This window comes from Priapulus caudatus, unplaced genomic scaffold (assembly GCF_000485595.1).
Source record: "Priapulus caudatus unplaced genomic scaffold, Priapulus_caudatus-5.0.1 Scaffold700, whole genome shotgun sequence".
Classification (NCBI taxonomy): Eukaryota; Metazoa; Priapulida; class Priapulimorpha; order Priapulimorphida; family Priapulidae; genus Priapulus; species Priapulus caudatus.
The window spans coordinates 118335-134900 of record NW_014577761.1 but is presented as its reverse complement, the minus strand read 5'-3'; the positions used below and the strand labels follow the sequence as shown (position 1 = coordinate 134900).

Sequence of the window (16566 nt, the reverse complement as noted above, 5' to 3'; positions counted from 1 at the left end):
TTATTATTACTATATATATATATATATATATATATATATATATATACATGTATATTTATCTTAATTTCTGACAGCTAATCAGCATGCAATACATATATTACACTTACACAAATTTTTATTTTGCATGTTACATAGTTTTAGTTGGTAGGGTATACTCATGCAACTTCACACCAACACAAACAATTAAATCATTGTAGTAAGTGTAAATAATATTTTATGATAACACATCACGTTCTTTCTCCCCTGCCCTTCCTATCATACCATTTTACCACCTTTTGATTGATATATGTGCACAGTATAGTTTAAAGGAGCTATCATTAAAAAATTATGTCAATAAGCCATAAAGATAGCTATAATAATGGTACACTGTTATGTCTTTCTAACTTGCATACCAAACCTCTAATTTGGAAATATACAAGCAATTATTTGGATTAACGAAGCAATACGATTATCTTGAAATGCATATGTAAACTTCAAAAATGGCTATAGCATGAAAAAGTACAAATTGTTAGAATTACAGATGAATATGCCTACAGCATAGATTACCACCTCAAATATTAGAGTCAGGTAAATTGGGGAAAATTGTACACGTTTTATGCGTACAAAGTCGCAGGATGTATCACGTACGGTCGGACAGATATTCACACGACGAACGGCGACATCCCTATGCATAAACACATATCCGTTAGAACACAACACTCGAACAAGTGTTTATAAGCAAGAGTTTTCCTGGACGTAACATGTGAGAGAGGTTAGCTGCTAGAAGTTGTGTGTGGTATCTGCCACACACATGGTGTTGAGAAGGTCATCACACTCTTATTGTCTTCTCCTGTGGTGTTTCTTTCCATGTTTCCTCTTGCTCCCTGTGACGTGGCCATAAACGCTTTCCACCTGCAATGCCCGACCGACCGAATGTTTAGATAAATTTCCCACACTAATTCAATACATATAAAATGCTGAATCGATGCAAACACAGCCATCAAAACACATTGACAGCTAAACAAAAGCAACTGAATTTATGGTGAGCTCAATTATATTTGTGGTAAAATTCAAATAGACTTCTAAAATACCTCTAGCTTATCTTCTGGTCCCTTAAAGTCATTGAGGAAAATGTCTACCTCCTCATCAGAATCGAGAACTTTGGGCTCATGTGTTTTCACCTGAACAACTGCAGCAAAACAACAAAAGTATTAGCAGCCAGTTGGCAGAATATTACAGATGATGGCAGTTTAATCACCTTTGCAGCCATAATCATGGTAATATCTGCTAGTAAATAATTTTAGTGGTCTCACATGACTGAGTTAGATATTTATGCTGATGCGGCATTAAACCGACTCTTTTCAGATACTGTACTGCAAAATTCTTGACGGCAAGCATTGCTTAGCAGCTACGACATGACTTCACATATTAGCTAATCAGTAAGAAAGATGCCCACATTGCTTTCTCAATGCCAGTGCATTTATAAACGTCATCGTGTAATCGATAAAACGGATCAGATGACTGTAATCAAGATCTTTCATGCTATGTAGAGCATGACGTTATGGCTTTTTGATCAGTATCACAGACGCAGGTACTGCAAGGAACGCACGTAACTTCATTACGGATATCTGCGGCTTTGAGATGCAGTTAGTTGTACAAGGAACATTTGCACATTTACTACTGTACGGTTATGAATGCTCATGACAAGAAGTGTTCTCTGCCATACTACTACAGTATTCTACCCTGACACCATCTACAACAATCCAAAAATCATTTCTACACTATCCACCATGTAGTACGTACCTGTCGGAGCTTCCTTGGTCTCGGTATTCTTGGAATCACATGCAATAGCAGTGCATACCCAGTTCCCACACGCACACACGCTAGTAGAAAATAACACAAATCAATTCAGTGGAAACATTATATGACATGATCTGTTATGATTAATTGATTGCAGTGGATTGTGAAATTGAGATTACTTTAGTCATCATAAACACATCAACTGCCCATTATTTTATATTCTCAAGTTAATTTTACATAGTGGTCACATGCAATAGTTTTACAGGGCCTTGGGTGGAATTGCACAGTGACCTGATCTCATCCAGCCAGACTACTTCCTTATAACTTTGAATACTCCTGCCCAATGCCTACATGACTGATCGATTTAATGAGGCAATCACCATCTGAAGATATATAGAATATATATTGATTAGATTAAGTGTGGAGTGATAAAACAAGCTGATATGTATTGCATGAATAGAGAGATTGTGAAACGGAGGGAGGCTTGGCCTGACTCTACAATCTATACGGCCACTTTATTGATTCCACAGCTGTGTGCCAAGATGCGCCTTATAACGAGCTAGCAATTATTAGTGCCAATGTCTTACCACTTGTTGCATTCTACAGTTGTCTCTGCCCCATCGTCATACTCACTGCCTTCCAATGAACACTCTGAAAAAGAGCACGTGGCCATTGCAAATATGCGTAAAGGCATACTATGAAATTCCCTTTCACTTCTCATTGCTTTGGTAACAAGCACAAACATTGTGCCATGCCTACTCTCCAAAGGACTCTCTCTTCTTCTCTTCTCTCCTTTTATCTCTCTCCTTCTCACACACACGCACGCACGCACACACGCACGCACGCACGCACGCACACACACACACACACACACACACACTCTCTGTCTTCCTCCCTCTCTGCTTTCCTGTTCTCGTTTCTCTCCTCTCTTACTCCATCACTTACTCTTAACTGATGGTGTGAAGTTTTGATTCATCAGCTTCTTGAACTCCTGAAGATCAAGGCGCCAATCGATGTCTGCGTCAGCCAAGTCAATGAGTGCGTCCACGCACAATCCCCTGATAACAACGCATTGCTAACATTGTTCAACTGTTCAGGTTCACCGCCAATTTACCCTTCACTTGTGAGCATGCCAACCGCACGTCCGTCGGACGTGCGAGAACCCCAATTAAAGGAAGCATGCCGAAGAGTGATGTGACACTGGGTTGGTCTCGATTACATAAAAATTGTATCCAAACTTATACCGTACTCCAACTAACTTATAATCTAGCCAAATTGCTGACCCATGGAATGCTAAGACCTTCACTTAAATCAAATCTACTTCCATTCTGCACTCGAAATTACACTAGCAATAACCAATTTCCCACATGTAGAAAAACTTTTTAACTTTCACATGGATTAAAATAATAAACAACAAAATCTCATTGTACATACAAATGCTATCCCTAATAGGACTTTAGTTAGGCAGCATTACCACATTCCATCTGCTCACCTGAGAATATCAGTGGAGCTCCCCTTTTGCTGCTCACTAGTTCTGTTCTTGGCCACACACAGCAGCAGCTCGGTAGAGTCGAGTCTCTGATTTTTATCCTCATCACATGTCTTAAAGACATGCTTCAGAACCTGCAATTACATAGTTCTGCATTAAGCAGGATAGGCACAGACTAGCAAACAATAGACATTTGCAAAGCAGTGCTGTTGCTATAGCAATATCAAGCCAAGTTTTATGGTATTGGGAACGAACAGCAGAAGCAACACATAAATGTTATGGATTGTTTGGGATAGACAACTGCAACAGAGCTGTTGTAAAAGCAGAGGATTTATAGCATATTACGCACACGAGTTTAATACTTAATGCCTTTGAACACAAATCTCAAAAGTAACTTTATCGTAGAAAACCGTAAGTGCTGATATCAGATTTGACTGCCACTATGCAACACATTAACAGGTGCCAACATATCACTACTGCAGCACTAGGTACTGCAGGGGGAGGGGCAGCCACATGCTATACCTCTCTGTAAGCCTTGCGGCCAGTGCCATCAGTGTGTGCTTGGAACCAAGAGATGAGTGACTGACGCAGAGCATCTCTCTCATGTTGGAAGCATACAATTGGCTTCGCCTTCAGCTTCTCATCTAGCTGCTTCGCCTTATCCGTATTGTCTGTAACCATGGCAACCAAGCATCTATAGTACCACGTACATGACACTAGATTAAGTTTCTTACTTTATTTTTTGTGGAAATTCGTACACACACAAACTTTTCTGTTTTTCTCTTTCATGTTATTTTTCTCTAATATCTGGTTAATAGAAGATTTGGCTATTACGTTAAGAGACTTACTTTGAAGAACAACAGCAAATTACATTAGGGGAAGACCCTACCCGATACTAGAACATATCCATTTAAGAGACTAAGTACCGAATTGACTCCCATTACACTCTATAATATATTGAGAATTGAGACATTCAGAACTCTGTCATGTTTACGAAATATATCTATGAATCATTGATAGCCACACCCCAGCACGGGGGGGGGGGAGCACCTTTCAATTATTTACCATCATTCAGGATAGTGGGTACAGTTTAATACCATGCTATATTATCCAAATCAAAGGCACTGTAGATCTCCTCAGCGAAACTGGTTTGCTAGAACTATGACATACAGACATCATCACCTGTATGAATCATTTAATGCACCAATGGCCACAGGCATTCCTACTAACACCACAGTTTAGTCCTTGTGTAACGTTGAATTAACTTTCGATGTATAAATGAAATGAAGGAATCCAAACTTGTGTATTAAACTGAATAAACTTTAATATCTGGCACACAGTGTAGACACATCTTGCACAAAGAGACAACGAAACGCGCACACGCGCGTAATATAAGCGCGTACGTGTGCTTACTCGCGCGACGACAACCAGACTCCTGGACTCCTACATCTCTGTCCCTCCAGTCTCTCTAATCTCTCTTCTATATATTCCCCCCAGCCTACCACACAACTGCCCCCCCCCCCACATATGTAACTAACCCACAGCCCTATGTCCCTACGCTCATTTCACAATGACCCTAGAAACGCCTAACCTAAAACACGTTTACCATTCTCCCTATACATCAATGTAGCCACACAAGACGAGCGACGCTCTGTCTACATAGATTACCACTAAAACCCCGAGTCTAGCCGCACTCCACGTCTCTAACTAATTTATGTAACATCTGTAAATCATATGTTATACTTGGTTGAATTCATTCATATTTTTTGGCTAACGCTCCATTAGGAATGTTCCCAACTTTGATATCATCAGGATCATTAATGATTAATGATTGATAATCCTATTCCTAACCCTAACCCTAACCCTAACATAAATGACATTAAACCACAAACTAATATATGACCATGACCATATATATTATATATATATATATATGTTATTATGACCATTAATGACATTAAAGTTGGGAACACTCCTAATGGAGAATCACCCTATTTTTTTCAGTCATGTAAATACTAAGTTAATAAATGATCCGACTCATCAGCATAGTGTGTAGTTGTTTGTTGCACAGCTTGTTGTAGAACGCCTACGCGTAACTCTCACCAATTACATAACCCAAGATATGCACAATATCATGAGGACATACACAAGAATATATATGATACTCATCACCTACCAGGCACACATTCCCCATCATACTCGATGCTGATCTTTTCACCACTGAGGCAGGCATCCCTGTGCAACTCACAGTGGTTCTGGTATGTGTTCTTGTTGCTTCCACACACCTGAGTGTAGAGGTCGAAACAGCGTCAGTGATGTAACAACAGTTGCTGCCTGCTTTGTGACAATTCTTCTAGATTTTTCATCATTTATTCATTCCACCACCCTCAAGCGTAATGTGAAAGATACGCACTGCGCGTTTTATATATGAATCAGAGAACACCATCTGTGTGAATCAAACGTTTATCGTCTATTGATCGACCCTTTTCCGCAAATCTATTTTATGGTGCACCAATGATTACATCAAGCTGATAAAAACATACAAATGATTGAATTTCCACTCAAATTACATCTTTGAAAATGTGATTTTATTGCAAAATGTGTTCTGCAAAGCCTTTCCACAAACTTGAACTTGAAATAGAAAGTATATTGCAACACTTGCTAAATCCCCAGACAAATTTAAATAAATTGATAGGTCATAGGCTGACAAAGTAAATGAATGCAGAAGCTATGTACAGTACTAGACTGAGTGGTTGTAAGCATTCCTGATTGGACCAGCCTATTAAAAATAGTGAATAAAAAGAACAGCTAATCACTGATGTAATAACTATGAGGCTCGCGTAGGGGAATACATTAGCACAAAGGCCAATGGCCAACGGCTTAGCAAAACACCGGACAGATTATTACCAACCTTCTTCTCGTGGTCTGGGCAAAACTTGAGGCAGACGCAGGTCACATGACTAGCGATAACATCACATTCGCGGTCACGGCCACAGTCTACTGTCTCGCAAAGTTTAGCCTTCTCATCTAAAAGGAATAGCACATTGCAATTAGCCTGACACATGGGTTAAGGTCCCCGACACTGGGCCAAGGTCTCCGACGTTGGGGTGAGGGTGGGGTGTCCCGAGGGGGGCTAAGATCCCCAACGGTGAGGGGGAGTCCCCGACGGAAGGGGGGAAGTCTCTGACAGTGTGTGTGTGTGTGCGTGCGTGCGTGCGTGTGTGTGTGTGTTTGTGTGTGTGTGTGCGTGCGTGCGTGCATGCGTGCGCGTTCGTAGTGTGGAGGAGGGACTCCAGGAGCCTAGAAGGAGGAGGAGGTGGAACTCCCAGACCGGTGGGTGGGGTAAACATATATTACGATATGAAGACAAAAAGCAAGGGATCCATTTTTTTTTCTCCAAAGTTTCAATGTACAAGATGGCTTCTTTAACAGAAAATAGTTTCTACATTTATAACTATTTCGTATGTACAGATAAATAAATCATATTCATCCTGCCGAATGTTTTTGTAAGTTACTGCGACTAGCACAGAACTACATATGAAGAGCGACAGATATTATTCCAAAGATTCTGAGTTACTGATTCTTTCCTCGAAGGCTGTATCTGGTTCAGGCTGCATCGGCTTTAAAACATATAAAGCAAATTATAAAGGATTATGCACGGGCTTTGTAAGAACACAAAACAGTAGAATCAGGCGGCATGCCCATCGACACATGTACGCGTACACGCCTAGTATATGTACAGTAGCGAGATTTAGTTTTGCACAGACACTCTTGAGAAAAGAATAGAAGGAAACGCCAGCCTATACACTGAAACATTCTCTCATGGACTCAGGCAATAATATTTCCGGTAAACTGTGGCATTCGCGTTACTTGCTTTTACACAATCACAAACCATCGATGCAAATTTGATATGGATTCCTAAATCAATATGGATGCCGATTTATATTCTTCTAACCCACCGGAATTCTCTCAATTGAATTCCTTGCACCCGTACGCATCGCTGAATCGACTAGACCACATTTTCCTTCTTGAGCAAAACGACTGTGCACGTACATATTTTTTTATTAAAACACCCGGAGCTTCGCAATCGTGTAGCAGATGGCATATATACACAGAGTCGATAAAGTGTCACGTTTCCATCCTCCACAGACGCCCGCATTGTTTTAGTTAAAACGTTATTTGTTCGGACTATCGATCGCGTATGACGTTTGTCAGGAAGGGAAATCGGAGAGCGCGACAACGACAAGAAGCTTTTGAATTCACGTTCGTTCTGCCTGCCCTTTGCGACGGCTTGATTATGCTGTTGAGCGGATGTCAGTAAATGTGTTCCATTGGTAAGCACTAACGCTATTCATCCAAAACGCAATATCCGTTTATTGTATATCGCAGACCTAACATGGAGAGAGTCGAGCGCGTATGTGAATAAGCAGTCTGCCATACTCCCGCATCCATCGCCATAGAATATTTCCGAGAAAAAAATGCTAATGGTCAATAAAATAAAACTATGTGCTCGTGTGCCAGACGTCTCCCAACAATTCTACGTATACTCTGCTCAAATGCTCCAGTACGGCATGTCTCACTACATTTCAGCTGGTATGCTGTCCCTTTACACGTATAATTGGAGTTGAAAAATTAACATATAACCAATAGCGCAAGCTATTTAAATTATATCCATACATTATGTGCTCTTGATATAACTATTAATAATTTATCATTATTATTTTATGAATTGTGACACGCTATGACATTCGAGCATCTATTTATGCATTGTTTTTATTATTAGTTTTAAACTTTAGACAGTAGACTAATTATATTTTATAGCGGACTATGACATTATACTAGGTAAGCAGGATATTTAATCACTACACTACCGCCCTAATTCTGTACCGATGACTCATTGGCATATATTTAATAACTGTTCATTTTTCCTTCTACCTAGCTCACCCCTACATCAACACACAATATACGCCAGTTCCTGAATTCAACGTGAATCTAACGCAACAAAATGCGGTCAAGTGGTCATGCAGAGACAGATGAAAGCCCGCGATGTGTTTGCACAGATCTGGGCATTCCGGCGACGCGGGGGTGAGGACTGGCTACGCCGCTACAGTGCACACACGAAGGACCTCCCTGGCCCACAGGCAAACTCATGTGCCACAGCCACATCGTCGCAACACTCGAGTGGTGGTGAACAATAGTACATAGCACGAAACTAGGTATAGGGTGGGTGCTTATATACACACCTTGCTCTGAAATAACCAACTTCGTGTACGCCCGTCCATCATGTATTGTAGCGCAGTGTGTGTGGGGGAATGTTTATGACATCTGTAAAGTTAGTCACATATATTCATCTGATTTCCCATGTGGGTGCGTGTGGTGTGGGTCGGCGAACCATAAATGTACGGACTTTTCTCCTGTTAGTTACACGGGCCTGTTTGCTGCTAGCCACTGGCTAAACTTAGTCGTACATACACATGTGATTGGTTAGGAACAGAACGCGAAGTGAGCAGCTGAGCATCCCTGCGGAGGAAGCACGCGCAGATACACCGATTAGCAAGTCAAATTTGCAAAAAGGAAACCTGAGATGACATTGTGCGGCTGGCATGCCCCCTGCGCGAGGCATCACATTGATTTACGCGAATCCCGGCGGCTTCATGCGGACTTTTCTGCAGCGTTCTGCATTCAGTGGAAAGAGTTTTTGACATCTTTGAATTGCATACAGCCGCACAAAGGAGCCTCGGTGTAGACGCACATACTGTAGTGCTCAGAAGTAGGCATACACGTGCACGCGCGCGGCATGAATACGGCATTTAAAATTCATTTACCATGAGTTTATGCACTCAGCCACATGCCAACACGTGTACTCTCATTCAAGGGCTAAATTTCTGCAATGTGTGAATTATAGTCTGCAGGGCAGGTTTCTGCCACTCCTAAATGTAGTCTTGCCAGTTGCTACAATATTTGCCCATCGCTATGCGTGTCTGCATACAAATACACGGTTGATATCGCCCGCGCTATCGAGCGATTGAAGTCTGGCGATTTTCCGTCGTTCCTCAATAAAATCTAAATGTCATCAAAGTCAATTTATGTACCTTTTATCAAGATGACGTCTCTGTTTGCAATCCGCTTAACCAAGATAAATAAACACGCAGACAACAGCCGCGTGTAGAACGGGTGGCACGCAGCTGCTTTGCCGAGCTTACATGAATGCACATTGCACACACTTCTAACAGTACTGCCGACACGCATGGCGGATCGTCCTAATTCATACAACATTACTTAGTGATGAAAGTACATTTATGATCTTAGTACGTTTCACTGCGGCTGACTGTGGTTTTGTCTCTGCGGAAAATACGCCAGTTCAAAGCAGTAGCACACAAGGGGCTACATCTTCGAAACAAACTAGATTCGCATTACAATTAGCGATTTCTATCAAACCATGCACGTAATCGGCGTGTCCCCTAATCAATTAGGCAGCCTGCACTCAATAGCCGGCGATGTATCGATTTTGCAAACACAATATACGATTGCTTTTCTCCATTAGGCAGAGTAACATGAGTCTTATCTTTTCCACAATACAGAAGTAAGATCCCGAACAATTCATCATGTTTTTTCTAGATACATGGCGTTCATATGAGTGAAAATCGGGATGGTGATAAGAGAGCACACTATTGCAGAACTGGCTTCCAACGAATTAATTGAAGTGACTAAACCTTCGTGGGTTTAAAGGCTCACAATGCGCATCCAAACGCTAATTTCTCCAGTACTAGACTAGCAAATACTTCGTGTCATGCATAATCACACTACCTTATGACAAAATAAACTCTAGTTGCTCCCATTTCACTGCGCGTTTGCTTAAAACCCACAAGAAAGAGGTGAGAAAACTGGCATTCTGGCGCAAACGCCGACTGTTTGCCAAACAAAATAGCCTCGAAGTGGTGACGTGACGTCACATGTTTTTATCTTTGCTGCGCCCGTACCGCTGTACCGCAGCACCGCTGCGCGGTTGCTTGGGGATTGGGGAAACTGTCAACAACATCGGAGAATTTCAACAACATTGGAGGTATTTTCAAAATACCTTTTATAAGACAACGCTCAGTGAAATGGGAGGAACTAGAGTTTATTTTGCCATAAGGTAGTATGATTATGCATGACACGAAGTATTTGCTAGTCTAGTACTGGAGAAATTAGCGTTTGGATGCGCATTGTGAGCCTTTAATTACCAACTGTATGTAACTAAACAACTCTGCTTACCAACGTGGAGAGCACACACACTGACAACATCACTGCTACGTACGTACCTTTATCCTGAAATGCAATATAAAAACAAACATTAGCAACTCGGGAGTAACATGAAATCATTCAATTAATCATGATGCACGATGATTAACACGCACATTTCATATTAACGTAGAATTAAGCGATGCAACGCTGTTCGCGGCCATGCAGTCTACACACAATGTGTACAAACTACTGAGCGTCTATCCCCGTCGATCGAAATTTTTTTGCAATGACAATTTGCAATGCAATTTACCAACATCAAACTAATAAAACCTCATTCCTGTGCGACAATTTAATGTTGTCTCGTGTAACGTAATTTTATATAGTCCGCCTAAACATTAAAAGGTTGCAAAACCCCTTATTCGTTTGCCGCCAATAACCGGCTATTAGACGCAGTCGCTGAGTAAATCGAAAAGCGGAAACTGTTTTCGTTCCCGCAAACTTCTTTTCGACATTACTTCAAAGGTTCCGAACGTAAACCGTGTTTTGCGGGCTGCTGCTTCTACTACTGCAGCTGCTGCTGCTGCTGCAGAAACTTGCCGCTAACGGTTGAATGCGGCCAGCTCGTTACGTATACGTACTACGTAGGACAATTACTGAATAGTGAAGCACGGTGAACGGAAAGCAAATCTCGCTGATGCTTGTATCGGTCGTGCCGACGACGTGGCTTACATGGAGACAGATGGGCAGCGTGCGTGCGTGCGGCTCACAGGACAGGACCAGCCGATTTCATGTGTGGATGGGCGCGGACGCCCCGCATGAGGTTCTACTAGCATGCACATCACAGACGCGTATATATGTACGTGTGAAGCCTCCCAAGCAGACTCCGCATCTGGTATATGCGATACACTGTATGCACGAAGAAGCGCACGCATGCACGTACGCACGCACACGCACGCACGCACGCACGCACGCACGCACGCACGCACGCACGCCCACGCACACATCACACACACATCACACACACGACGCCCCCGACACACACACCAGCGCCAGCGCAACGCACACGCACCCCCCAGCCACACACCACGCACTGTCGTTCTGAAACAATGACAGGGGCTCGGCCAGAGATGCTTTTCCTAAGCACGCATTTTTTTTTTTTATTTTTTCGGAAATTTTTTGGGGGCCCGAAAAAAATTCAGGCCCTTGGCATCCTTTGAGACACATAAGGATATATCACCATGATAGTCAGGGGTGCGTAGGGCTAAAAAGCCGTTTGGTTCACATTTTTCCAAAAAGCACCAAATTTGGCCCAGATGTTGCCATACACATACTTTTCATTTCTGGCGCGGGCGCCGGAATGGGCGCATCCCCGGGGCCGCCATATGTGCAAATTCCAATATGCGCCACCACCCCGGGTGCGGGGTCAATACTAGTTAACACATCCAAAAGAACTATAATCATAAATCAATACCACTTTTAGGGTCGTTTTCAAGGTCTGGAATCTCATTCTATCTGTAACTTCAGTGATTTGAGGTCAGCTCACTCCTCAAGGTCACCCTAAAGGTGCATTTTGGGGCGTCAAATGTCTATTTTTTGTCCATGTTCTTTTGTCAATATATACAAACAGCACCTCATTTTATTCAGTTTCAGGGGTTGAGTAATCCCGAATCTTGACCTATATTGAACGATTGAGGCAATATCGCATGTCAGGCGTCCGATAGAAGTCACTCCGACCGAGAGTGAATCCTTACCGATCAATTATAGGTAAAAAACCAAAAGTGAACGCTAGACATCACACATAATACACTTTTTAGTTAGGGGTAGGAAATCCGATTCATGATCTTAATTATAAATAGGATTCGAAGTCAAGTCACCCCTTCAAGGTCAACAACCTAAAGGTCATTTTGGGGCGTCAAAGCAGTGTTTCTGGTGTGTCACCCCACATTCCAAAAAAAGTTTGAGAGTTTCTCCACCAGCAAACACTTCCCAAGACACACTGCCCAGCCGACAAACGATGCCGAACCTGATGACAACGACTTTTCAGAAAATTAAGAAACTATTGTTTCCTTAGTATAAGGAGCCATGCCACACTGACGCAGGGCTCGACTTTAACGGTGGCCCGGCCGGTGCCAATGGCACCTGAAACGGTTACGCGTCGGGACACCTTGAACGGTTCGCGTGTAGGTGGCCCGCTGAGCCACCAATAAAAAATAAGGCCGGTGCATGCCTACGCGACCTGGTTCGATGAGAACCGCCTTAGACTACGCGTCCGACATCCATTTCACACAGAGATCTTGCGACACGATACACGCATGATTGCGCAAGGCGGTACGCTCTGCCCTGATTGCCCGACCGATGTGTGTGTGGGTGTTGTCGTGACTGCTGCGTAGGTGCGCGGCGCGTGCGCTGTTGCGCGTCAGCTGTACGTCGTGCTGTGTGTGGGATGACGTGTGCGTCGCTGCGTGTGCCCGTGCGCCGTGCTCGCGCGTGTGCCTGTGTGTACTGTGTGGTTTACCTGGAAGCCAGAGTCTGAGAATGTCGAAATCGCCAACAAGAAACAATCGCTGTACTTTGCTTAAATCCAGATTCTCGGAGAATGTGAATCGCCGAACAAGAAAACAATGCTTTACTTGCGCAATTTTTTTTTTTCCCCCCTTGGGGGGTGGACCTGCGCACGATAGTTGAGGAGTTCGAGGGGCAGGGCGGGGGCGGGATAGGCGGTGGCAGGCCATCCACGACCCACCTCATCATTCCACTGCCCTCATCATGAGGAAGACACAGCTCTGCAAGTCAAGTTTCGAATGATGCTTACTATCGTTCATCGACAGGTGGTCGAGCACTAGCCAACCCTTTCACTCACTACACGTCAGGACTTGTGCCACTCATACACAGACATGTCATGAACAGGCCGTTGCTAATTCTGCTACTCAAATCCATGAAGCTGACAAGCCCTACATGCAGCATACCGTCATTGAAAGGCTGCGAAAAAGCTTCAGTACCGGTATCTGATACACCATCAAGCGCGAACAACATTGCTAACATTCGCAACCGACCTGACCCCAAGAAAAAAGCTAGAAGGAACAACTGGCATACAGATGCAGGAATTATGACCTTTAAGCACGCACTTTTCCTCTCACTTCAGTCGTGTCCGCAGCAGACATGACAGACTTCTTTCGGCTTCGAAAGCAGAGGAGAGCCACCAAGGCCTGGCGGATCGCAGGTTCGCTCGCGATCTGGGATGAAAGTCGGACATGTCTTCATCCTCAATGCACCCACTGCCGCACAGCTGCCCTGCCAAACAAGCAACAGTTGGGTGTTGATATGGCAGCAGCTGATCGACATGGTGCCCGCCCCACAAACAGCCAAAAACATCAAGAGACGTATGCTGCCGCTTCCCATCTGTACCATTTCTGGAAGGCCAAATGAAGAGTGGTAACCCAACGCATCGACGCTGTATGGGATAATTACCCCGACGGAAAATAACCTCAAAAGCCTCTTACGCAAGTACGACGTGGGAAGGGCCACGGGGGGGGGGGGGAAAACAAAAAAGGGGACAAAAAAAAAGGGTTTCGGGGGCCATGGCAGCACTCAAATTCCGAAGCGATGAATGGAACATGGCTTGCCTAAACAAAGGAAGCGAGAAACAAGAAGGGCTCTTCTCATTATCAGCACACAGCATCTCAAAGAACGACAATGGTGTTTGGAAAGCTCCGCCTGAGTACCCGTTTCGAGACCAGTAGCTCTCAACAAGCATTGATACCTCACAACACTTCAGACCGCTGAACCATTCCGAGGCCGACACAAGGATCTTACGCATCTGGCATTATGCCGCAAGCAGGTCATACTAACAGCCTATGTTCGCCATGGTGACACTGTTTTATCAGCTGCTTTTGCAATCCAGTTTTCGAACCTCGGCCTATCAGAGCTCTGGTGGGGTTCGGTACTGCGTAAAAAAGTACCGTGATATTCCAGTCCATACCCATCGCGCCCTCCAATCTCGTCCTTCAAAGTCCTTGCACTACCCCTCTTCCACAGGCCTACAGATGTGACACACTTCACAGTTTTCTTGATGTGGCCAAGAAGACCGGCCTGCGGCTGCCTGCGACAAGGCATGACGAACTCACGACACTACTAGTGGCTCTCACACCGACCCTTGACCACTTCATCTGCCAATCGGTGTCTGTACATATGCCCAGCAGATTCGAACGCTCTCGTGGGTACTCATGTACAGCAAGGGGTAGCGGGCAAGCTGGTGTCAATGAGCCAGGGCATCGCCTCTCAACCACTGGAAGCAGATCACGGAAGCCCTACCCAAGCAGCCACTGTTCCAGCATGTGATGAATGCAGCGTTACTACAGGCCACATTTCTACTGCCGAAGTCAGGCTTGCACCTCGGTTCAGCGCAAGAATTCCTGACCTTCATGTGAGTGGGTGATGGCACAAGTGCACCAGTACATCGCAACCACTATGACCACTCTCAGCGACCGCTTCAGTTACATGTCCCATTCTCTTGCACGCGATGCCTGCCTCAAGGCATGCCACAGGAAGGTCGCAAATGCAACCACGCCGGTGTTTTCCGAGGCTACGGGGTCCCTTGCAAATCGCGGGAAGTGGGTGGCTGTTGGGGAATAGCGAAGATGCCAGTTGAATACTTTAGTCTGAATTACTTTAATAAAAATGATCCTGGAATAATCTGTTGTTTATTTTTTATCGTAGTACACTGCTGAAACTTGACCTTAACCCCAAAATGTGCGTCAACTATGTCTCAAATCGCCAAAATTAGATCAGCAATCGGTTCTCAGAGGCCCACAAATCCCTAAAAAGTGAGTATTATGTCTAAGTCTTTAGTGTTTAATGTTTGTTACCTATAATTGACGTACGATTCACCTCCGCTGGTGACCTCTATCGTGACCCTGACTATGACAATATTGCCCTCAAATCGTGTCAAATAAGCGTCATGATTCGGGTACTCAACCCCGGAAACCGGATAAAATGATGGTTGCGTTTGTAATATGGGACAAAAAAAACACGTAAAAATGACGATTATTTGACCCAAAATACCTTTAGGGGTGCCTTGAGGGTGACCTTGCCTCAAATCACTGAGGCAGTAAGATCAGAATCAGATTCCCAGACTTTGAAAACCCCAAAAAAGTCGGTATTATTTATGAATTATAGATCTTTTGGATGTTTAACTAGCATTGCCCCCCACCCGTGGTGGCCATATTGGGAATTGCCCAATATGGCGGTCCCGGGGGGGCGCCATTCCGGCGCCCGCCAGAAATCGAAAAGTATCGGTATGGGCAACATCTGGGCCAAATTTGGTGCTTTTGGAAGAATGTGAACCAAAATATCCCTAACACCCCTGACTACTAGGCATCCGCGGAAATACACAACTACACAACTAGTCATCCTTGGAGACAGAGAGAGATACCGACTGCACGTCCTCGGGAACACAAATACTGACTAGAAGTAGGAATCCTTGGAGACATACTTGGGGATACACATACTGAATATAGGCATCCTTGGAGATACATCTAGGGATACCAGCGGGGCATACTTGGCGATAGAAACAGATACCGGCTAGGCCTCCTTGGACACAGAGACACAAATATCGACTAGGCATGCCTGGCCCATGGGGATAACGATATAGACCACGCATCATTGGGGCCATAGAGTGAAACCCACAACGGTACGTGGTCGAGACTCGTCGCGCATCGTGTGGAAATTTACAATTATTACTCAGTTCAAAACCAAATTTCGCATGCAAAACAATAGGAAATTCAAGCATTATACTCATAATGATATGATGTCTTGTAGTAACTAGTAAAATAAAGTTAACTGGACAATTCAGCAACCCGCACCAGAAATGCAAGATTCCTGCAATACCGTTCGCACATTATGGTACAAATGTAAGTATGTAAATTATACTGCTGTATTTTAATATGAGATAGATCTGAGATCAGTATATCGCGAATCAATATAAAATTCTGTCCCACTTCTAACATTTACTTTAAAACCAATCTAAGACAACATTCCAATCATGCAATAAAAATTGACTCATATTGACAAGTTCT

At 43.8% G+C, this 16566-nt stretch overlaps 1 protein-coding gene across 1 annotated transcript in view; it reads right to left on the bottom strand.

Moving 5' to 3' along the window:
- Positions 1-93: 93 nt before the first annotated feature.
- LOC106812921 (follistatin-related protein 1-like) overlaps positions 94-16566 on the bottom strand; it is a 25400-nt gene continuing 8927 nt past the window's right edge. Inside the window, exons 4-13 of the mRNA XM_014816931.1 lie at positions 10570-10576; positions 6180-6295; positions 5445-5553; positions 3791-3939; positions 3272-3402; positions 2725-2837; positions 2367-2430; positions 1783-1862; positions 1071-1168; positions 94-891 (exon numbers count right to left, since the gene is read on the bottom strand). Coding sequence (XP_014672417.1) covers positions 817-891; positions 1071-1168; positions 1783-1862; positions 2367-2430; positions 2725-2837; positions 3272-3402; positions 3791-3939; positions 5445-5553; positions 6180-6295; positions 10570-10576 — 942 coding nt within the window. The 3' untranslated portion in view covers positions 94-816. The remainder of the gene's footprint in view (positions 892-1070; positions 1169-1782; positions 1863-2366; positions 2431-2724; positions 2838-3271; positions 3403-3790; positions 3940-5444; positions 5554-6179; positions 6296-10569; positions 10577-16566) is intronic.